We start from the raw sequence: 9576 nt of genomic DNA on the forward strand, positions 1-9576 counted from the left end.
ACATATTTATGGTATAGCATAGTTTTTTTTTTTTAAATGTGCATTTTTCAGGTATAAATCACAGTTCTACATTGCAGCTGCAATCTGATATAGTGCTGATGCAGCTAGAACAATTACAGAGACCAACGTTATATAACTAATTACTTGTCTTAAAACATTTCAGAAAAAATACACAGCGTACAGACATTGAAAGCCCAACATCTGGTGAATCCAAACAATATTTCAGATTTATTAAATGTTTTATAGCGAAAACAAAATGTAGCGCTAAATTAGCATAACCAGGCCAGCCAGAACCAACTGGGCGCGCCCGACCAGTTCACATGCACGACAGATATATGAAATAACATCGTAAATTGGGTCTTACTATTGCTGATCTTTCATCAGAATGTTGATCAAGGTGTCCTTAGTCCTGATGAGTCGTTCAATCCATTCACAATGGCAACTTCCCCTCTTCATTTAGCCTGGGTACTGGTCGACTGGCACGGTCCCTGTCCAAAGTTAAAAAACTCAAAGAACGGAACACGGCAAAACTCCCGAAAAAATTCTAATAATCTGATTAAACTATATTGAAAAAACATACATTAAGATGATATGGTCACATGTATCAAACAAACTTCGAGACGGAGATAGTTTTCATCCGTAACGTCAGCATAACAAAAGACAATAGCACCTCTAAAACGCGCGTTTCAGAAAACCGGAAGTTGTCGGTCACGCTAAAGAAATAGGTCTTATTTCACGTCAGTACAAGATAAACAAAAAATTTCTCCTCTGACAACTTCCTGAAACCCAGAGGAAGACGAATGAAGTGTGTTTCGGGTCATAGGTGGCATGACCATATATAGGCAGAGCGTTGAAGCGAGCATACACATCTTGCAATCTTCTTCTGGCTCAGGGAAAGTGCTGTGAAATGACCTGTGTTTCACTCAGAGACAAAATTGGAACGGTTTTAGAAACCATAGCTTGTTTTCTATCCAATGGTATATGGTTATATGCATATAGTAACAGCAATAATTGAATAAGAGGCAGTTTAATCTGTAGAGGCAATTATGCTAATGCGAAACAGCACCCCCTGTATTCTCAAGAAGTTAAGTGTTCCCTTTATTTTTTTGAGCAGTGTATATCTAATTGAAGTTGAATCCAGCCTTCTCCTAAAATGAGTCTATTAAGACCATTATGACAACAAAATGAGTTCACGGTTATTGTCCATAATTATACCAGCCTTACTCTGGAGCCTAATATATTGACTTCCCTTGGCTGCTTGACACCTCTCGTTGCTAGGCGACATAAATTGGTTCATTCAATCAGTGACAGGATTGGGTTTAATACTGTTGTGTAAACATTGGACCGTGTGTGTCTGTTTAATAACATGCATATACTGATCAGGACCTGCGAAGTCACATGGATACAATTTATTCATAATTATTTTCTAATGAGAAGTCCAGCGACACAAAAGGCCTGATGCTGGTTGCAGCTATAGATTCCTAGATTTCTCTTCCCCAGCCCACAGTACAGTACACAGCCTCTGACCTCTTCCCCAGCCCACAGTACAGTACACAGCCTCTGACCTCTTCCCCAGCCCACAGTACAGTACACAGCCTCTGACCTCTTCCCCAGCCCACAGTACAGTACACAGCCTCTGACCTCTTCCCCAGCCCACCATATAGTACACAGCCTCTGACCTCTTTCCCAGCCCACAGTACCGTACACAGCCTCTGACCTCTTCCCCAGCCCACCGTACAGTACACAGTCTCTGACCTCTTTCCCAGCCCACAGTACAGTACACAGCCTCTTACCTCCTCTTCCCCAGCCCACAGTACCGTACACAGCCTCTGACCTCTCCCCCAGCCCACAGTACAGTACACAGCCTCTGGCCTCTTCCCCAGCCCACCGTACAGTACACAGCCTCTGACCTCTTCCCCAGCCCACAGTACAGTACACAGCCTCTAACCTCTTCCCCACCGTACAGTACACAGCCTCTGACCTCTTCCCCAGCCCACCATATAGTACACAGCCTCTGACCTCTTCCCCAGCCCACAGTAAAGTACACAGCCTCTGACCTCCTCTTCCCCAGCCCACTGTATAGTACACAGCCTCTAACCTCTTCCCCAGCCCACAGTATAGTACACAGCCTCTAACCTCTCCCCCAGCCCACCGTACAGTACACAGCCTCTGACCTCCTCTTCCCCAGCCCACAGTACAGTACACAGCCTCTAACCTCCTCTTCCCCAGCCCACCGTACAGTACACATCCTCTAACCTCCTCTTCCCCAGCCCACCGTACAGTACACAGCCTCTGACCTCCTCTTCCCCAGCCCACAGTACAGTACACAGCCTCTAACCTCCTCTTCCCCAGCCCACTGTACAGTACACATCCTCTAACCTCCTCTTCCCCAGCCCACCGTACAGTACACAGCCTCTGACCTCCTCTTCCCCAGCCCACCGTACAGTACACAGCCTCTAACCTCCTCTTCCCCAGCCCACAGTACAGTACACAGCCTCTGACCTCCTCTTCCCCAGCCCACCGTACAGTACACAGCCTCTGACCTCCTCTTCCCCAGCCCACCGTATAGTACACAGCCTCTAACCTCTCCCCCAGCCCACCGTACAGTACACAGCCTCTGACCTCTTCCCCAGCCCACCGTACAGTACACAGCCTCTGACCTCTTCCCCAGCCCACCGTACAGTACACAGCCTCTGACCTCTTCCCCAGCCCACCGTACAGTACACAGCCTCTGACCTCCTCTTCCCCAGCCCACCGTATAGTACACTGCCTAGCTACAAAACAGTCCTGAGCCTTGCGCTCAATGGTGAGACTGAATCACTCAACAGAACAGAGAGACTGGAGTTCATTTTCTCCTCTTTTCTCTCTCTAGCTCCATCTAAATTAGTCCTTCTGTGATTCCTCGCTTCCCATCTCCTTGCCAACAGTGTTGTTGAAGGTCCAAGGTCACTCCCCCTTAGACCTTCTCCAATGCATTTTGAGGAGGAGGAGAATTTGGATAGAGCTTCTGAGTTGAGCCGAGTTAATCAGTACAGACTGGGCCACCCAGCTCCGTACAGTTGAAGTCGGAAGTTTACATACACTTAGGTTGGAGTCATTAAAACTTGTTTTTCAACCACTCCACACATTTCTTGTTAACCAACTATAGTTCTGGCAAGTCGGTTAGGACATCTACTTTGTGCATGGCACAAGTCATTTTTCCAACAATTGTTTACAGACAGTGAATTATAAGTGAAAAAATCAATCACAATTCCAGTGGTTCAGAAGTTTACATACACTAAAATGACTGTGCCTTTAAACAGCTTGGAAAATTCCAGAAAATGATGTCATGGCTTTAGAAGCTTCTGATAGGCTAATTGACATAATTTGAGTCAATTGGAGGTGTACCTGTGGATGTATTTCAAGGCCTACCTTCAAACTCAGTGCCTCTTTGCTTGACATCATGGGAAAATCAAAAGAAATCAGCCAAGACCTCAGAAAAGGAATTGTAGACCTCCACAAGTCTGGTTCATCCTTGGGAGCAATTTCCAAATGCCTGAAGGTACCGCGTTCATCTGTACAAACAATAGCACGCAAGTATATGGGACCACGCAGCCGTCATACCGCTCAGGAAGGAGACGCACTCTGTCTCCTAGAGATGAACGTACTTTGGTGCGAAAAGTGCAATCCCATAACAACAGCAAAGGACCTTGTGAAGATGCTGGAGGAAACGGGTACAAAAGTATCTATATCCACAGTAAAACGAGTCCTATATCGACATAACCTGAAAGGCCGCTCAGTAAGGAAGAAGCCACTGCTCCAAAACCGCCATAAAAAAGCCAGACTACGGTTTGCAACTGCACGTGGACACAAAGATCGTACTTTTTGGAGAAATCTCCTCTGGTCTGATGAAACAAAAATATAACTGTTTGGCCATAATGACCATCGTTATGTTTGGAGGAAAAAGGGGGATGCTTGCAAGCCGAAGAACACCATCCCAACCGTGAAGCACGGGGGTGGCAGCATCATGTTGTGCGGGTGCTTTGCTGCAGGAGGGATTGGTGCACTTCACAAAATAGATCATGAGGATGGAAGCAACATCTCAAGACATCAGTCAGGAAGTTAAAGATTAGTTGCAAATGGGTCTTCCAAATGGACAATGACCCCAAGCCTACTTTCAAAGTTGTGGCAAAATGGCTTAAGGACAACAAAGTCAAGTTATTGGAGTGGCCATCACAAAGCCCTGACCTTAATCCTATAGAAAATGTGTGTGCAGAACTGAAAAGGTGTGTGCGAGCAAGGAGGCCTACAAACCTGACTCAGTTACACCAGCTCTGTCAGGAGGAATGGGCCAAAATTCACCCAACTTATTGTGGGAATGTGAAAGGCTACCTGAAACGCTTGAGCCAAGTTCAACAATTTAAAGGCAATGCTACCAAACACTAATTGAGTGTATGTAAACTTCTGACCCACTGGGAATGTGATGAAAGAAAGAAAAGCTGAAATAAATCATTCTCTGCTATTATTCTGACATTTCACATTCTACTAAATGTCAGGAATTATGAAGAACTGAGTTTAAATGTATTTGGCTAAGGTGTATGTAAACTTCTGACTTCAACTGTATATGGACACACACACACACACACTGTCACATTGTGTAAATAATGAACTCTTTCCCCCTTTCCCTCTCTACCTCTGTTCTCCCTCTGTCCCCCAGGTGAGGGAGATGGCTGCCACCACGCTGAGCGGTTTCCTCCAGTGTAACTTCCTGTCCATAGAGGGCCCCATGCAGAGCCACTTCGAGGCCCTCTGCAAGACCTGCCTGCCCAAGAAGAGGAAGAGGGAGCTGGGCTCCGTGGTGGACACCATCCCCTCCGGAGGTAGCTACTAACACAACTTTCCAATGCTTTACTTAGAACGCATACTGTTCCTGGGAGCGCTACAAGCATACTGGCTCGGTTCTAATATCCACACTAGAATGGCCAATGCATAGCTTCATTCTAAGTGCTGTTGCTAGTGTGGATATTGGAACAACCTCTGTCTACATCAGCGTTTCCCAAACTCGGTCCTCGGGACCCCAGGAGGTACATGTCTTTGATTTTGCCTTAACACTACACATCTGATTCAAATGATCAAAGCTTGATGATTAGTTGATTATTTGAATCAGCTGTGTAGTGCTAGCGCAAAAGCCAGAACGTGCACCCCTTGGGGTCCTGAGGACCGGGTTTGGGAAACCCTGGTCAACATGCAACGGTCCATTGCCTTACCTGGAACACAGTTACCATGATTGTCTTAGATGGTCTTCTAGATTGTAGTTTCCTTGACCTTACTAAACCTGTTATGCCTCAGCTTTTCAATGCTCCTTTTCAGTCTTTTCCTCCCTGTGTGTGTAGATCTGGTGCGGCGTCATGCTGGAGTGTTAGGTCTGAGTGCCTGTATCCTGTCCAGCCCCTACGATGTTCCCACCTGGATGCCCCAACTACTGATGAACCTCAGTGCCCACCTCAATGACACACAGCCCATTGAGGTGAACAGGACTCTCTCTCACACACACACACACACACACACACACACACACACACACACACACACACACACACACTGCTCTCTCACACAAACACACACCTCAACAACACACAGCCTATAGAGATGAGGGGGACCCCAAACACACGTCTCTCTCTCCCCATTCCCGGTCATCTTGTTCCTGAATGCGTCTTGCGTCTACTCCTGCAGATGACGGTGAAGAAGACCCTCTCTAACTTTAGGCGGACTCATCATGACAACTGGCAGGAGCATAAACAGCAGTTCACTGACGACCAGCTGCTGGTTCTGACCGACCTGCTGGTCTCTCCCTGCTATTACGCCTAGATACCTGGTACGTACACACACAGCAGCTAACAGTAACGCCTGCTGGTCTCTCCCTGCTATTACGCCTAGATACCTGGTACGTACACACACAGCAGCTAACAGTAACACCTGCTGGTCTCTCCCTGATACTAAACCTAGATCCCTGGTACGTACACACACAGCAGCTAACAGTAACACCTGCTGGTCTCTCCCTGCTATTACGCCTAGATACCTGGTACGTACACACACAGCAGCTAACAGTAACACCTGCTGGTCTCTCCCTGATACTAAACCTAGATCCCTGGTACACACACACACACACACACACACACACACACACACACACAATTCAAACGTATGCTTGGGTGGAAAAATCCCAACACAAATTACAGTACCTTATAAACAATACAAGGCACCAAGCATTAATCCCATTATCCATTCTGTCTCTCTTTAGGGCCAAGCATTAATCCCACTAACCATTCTGTCTCTCTTTAGGGCCAAGCATTAATCCCATTATCCATTCTGTCTCTCTTTAGGGCCAAGCATTAATTCCACTATCCATTCTGTCTCTTTTTAGAGCCAAGCATTAATTCCACTATCCATTCTGTCTCTTTAGGGCCAAGCATTAATTCTGCTATGCATTCTGTCTCTTTTTAGGGCCAAGCATTAATTCCACTATCCATTCTGTCTCTTTAGAGCCAAGCATTAATTCCACTATCCATTCTGTCTCTTTAGAGCCAAGCATTAATTCCACTATCCATTCTGTCTCTTTAGAGCCAAGCATTAATTCCACTATCCATTCTGTCTCTTTTTAGAGCCAAGCATTAATTCTGCTATGCATTCTGTCTCTCTTTAGGGCCCTGGTGCAACTTTCAGGAGTTTTTTATGTTTTCTTAACGGAGGAACGTCACCCTCGATGCCCTCTTTGAGCCACTTGACAATTCCTCACTCTGGCATTAGACTGGGAAGGCCTCAGACTGAACAAAAAGCGGTTTAGAGTAGGATTTGTCTTTCAGATCATATTGAATACCATTAAATGGACAGGGCGGCCTGATTCTCGATCAGCACCACTACTCTGAGACACTGTGTGAATACAGGCCCAGAACAGTACACACCAGCCTGCATGAGGGTAGGACGAGCCCTCACATCCAGGACCCTGCCAGACCAACGGACAACATCTGAGTCGTATTCATTAGGCATCAAACGGAAGACAATAGAATGAAAAACAGGGAGGAACTACCTGGGACTTGTCCATTAAGAACCGCTTGTTTTTTGTGGGGGGGGGGGGGGGGGGGGGTCCTTTTTTCTTTCTTTTTTTTAATGATGTACCCTGAGGACCCTGAAAAGGGGGGATGTGGGGAACACGAATGCGTAATGGTTGAATGGATGGAATAAAAGTTGTGTATTTAGCGCTGATTTACATTTTTACTACACTTAATATTTAAGGATAAACCATAGCAGGGATGATTGTCCTGCGGTTTGTAATACTACTGTACAGTTTTTCTTAAATTTTTATTTTCTTTATTTGCTTGCGTGTGTTTATGTGGAATGCTTGATGATACCCTACCTCTGGTCCAAGGTGTAGTGTGCCTTCCTCCACTAATTCACCACCACTTGTGGAGGAGTGCACGCTACGCCCTGGACCAGAGCTAGTCCCTGTCCCCCGTACTATTGCTCTTAGCACAAAATCCCCTCAATGTTATCAACTCTGAGCCAACTAACTGTATTATCCCAGTAGAGGGTAGAAACCGTACTGTCCCAGTTCTCCTATAGTGAAGTGTTCTTAGCCACAGTCTGTATGGGTTTAGATTGAGAATGTATCCCAAATGGTAGCCTATTTGTTTAGTGCACTACTTTTGACTACGGCCCATAGGGCTCTGGTCAAAAGTAGTGCACTATATAGGGAATAGGGTGCCATTTGGGACTTAGATCAGATTTGAACCTTCCACACACATTTACGTACATGACGTTTGTGTACATTGTTTAATCTATATATGATATGTGCATATTTTATAATGTGTATATAGCATATGTATATAACATAAATGCACAAACATGTATTTATTTATTTATTGGTTTGAAGTGCTGATATTATTATTCTAAGAGTTGCTGGTAATGAAAGATTTTGGTTTGTGAGTAAATAGGTTGTTCATCTTTTTAGTGACAGAGCTTTTGATTTCATCCTGCTCTCTCATTGGCAATGGTATATATGCAGTAGATGGAGTGATTGTGTGTGTTCATTCCCCAAGGCTTTATGTGTGTGCTGTGTTAAGCTGATGAGCGCAGTTTTATCGTCATGGCATCTGTCTAAACACCTCTCAGAACCACAAGGGACTGGTAATTCCTTGACACAGATAATTGGAGAGACTCCATTGAAACAAGGCTTTTCCAGGACAAAAAAGCCAAAGTCCAGGACTTGGCTAAATCTGTGTCCGGGTAACAGGCCCAAGGAATAACTAAACCTCCTGTCCACCACCTTAGCATCACACCCCTTCCTCTACTCTACAATACAATATTATTCTCCATTCTTTTTTAAAAAACCCTAGTGTGAGTTATTTTTTGTTCATCAATGAAGACTTGAAAAGCTAGTCTCATTGAAGCATCTGTTTAGTTTAGTACTTCACTCATGTATAGTGTAGTGCCAAAACTGCATAGATTTTTTTTATTTTATATGTACTGTTTGCTTATATTTAATGAAGAAAATAAATAAATGGGTTGCTTGTAACACATTTCTAGTGTGTGTCTGTGCCAGTTGGTTTTGAGATGACTCATTGAAGTTAGTCACAGCTGTGGCCATATGCATCCTCATGAATAGGGCAGCAATTGACATTAGAAAATATGGTACAGTGCCCATTCATATCAAGTAGAAATGTCTTGGATATGCAGTGCAATATAAAGTAGCACTTTGACTGGTTTAACTGTACCATGTCGAGAGGGTCCTTTTATCTTACACCAAGGTCTAGGAGTTGGGTCTCAATGTACAGGTGGTAGCCTATATAACAAAGCCACTGTAACCTACAGAGGGGATTCAAGAATGAGTCGGACCCCATTTCTCGACTAAATGGTGTGACTTATTCTCCCAGGAGAATGGGTTTGTTATTCTTTTGATTTCATTAGGGACAGTTGGAAATTTACTTTGGGGGAGGGGGTCCAAAATAGGGGAGTGTTAGGTTTTTATTGGGTACAGGGGAGGGTAGTGGGTTTTTCCCTGGTTTACATTCACTATTTTGCATGTTTTCCTATATAATTTCTTCCATCCTTGACAAATGTTTTAATTTGCTTGAATACACCTCTATATCAAGGTGTTTTGGTACTTCCCTTATGCACTACGCTTTTACACGTGCAAACTTTTACAATACCACAGGTCAAAATAGTCTGTCCATCCTGCCCTCTATCCACCATTCATCGTGACATTAGTGGTAGGTGGATCGTTTGTCAGATCTGCAATGGGCTAACTAGCAATCATACCACACATAAAAACATTCAAAGCTACACCAATTTTCTATTTGAATCCACAAGAACAAATACAAATAGCTGATAGGCAGCGGAGAGGCCAGGCTCATCCTTGCTCATGAAGGAACAGTGAAGACATGACACGTAGCTCAAAAAGCTCCCCTATTGATCTTGTTAAGGGACAATACAATTGACTAACACCACAATGCAGTGAACAATTGTATTGTTTTCAAGTGAGTACAAAATTGTACTCTAAGCTGCAGTTAATGTACATAATGGCGCAAAACCCTATGATTT

The 9576-nt window shown here is 44.5% G+C and overlaps 1 protein-coding gene across 4 annotated transcripts in view; it reads left to right on the top strand.

Annotated features, from left to right (window-relative positions):
* Positions 1 to 7107, top strand: part of LOC129828752 (proteasome activator complex subunit 4B-like) — an 83090-nt gene extending 75983 nt beyond the window's left edge. For all 4 annotated transcript variants that reach the window (XM_055889930.1, XM_055889931.1, XM_055889933.1 and 1 more), the window contains 4 exons: positions 4697 to 4859; positions 5373 to 5506; positions 5713 to 5854; positions 6683 to 7107. In XM_055889930.1, the coding sequence (XP_055745905.1) occupies positions 4697 to 4859; positions 5373 to 5506; positions 5713 to 5847 (432 nt within the window). In that variant the 3' untranslated portion in view covers positions 5848 to 5854; positions 6683 to 7107. The remainder of the gene's footprint in view (positions 1 to 4696; positions 4860 to 5372; positions 5507 to 5712; positions 5855 to 6682) is intronic.
* The last annotated feature ends 2469 nt before the right edge of the window (positions 7108 to 9576 follow it).

Source organism: Salvelinus fontinalis, chromosome 30, assembly GCF_029448725.1.
Source record: "Salvelinus fontinalis isolate EN_2023a chromosome 30, ASM2944872v1, whole genome shotgun sequence".
Lineage (NCBI taxonomy): Eukaryota > Metazoa > Chordata > Actinopteri > Salmoniformes > Salmonidae > Salvelinus > Salvelinus fontinalis.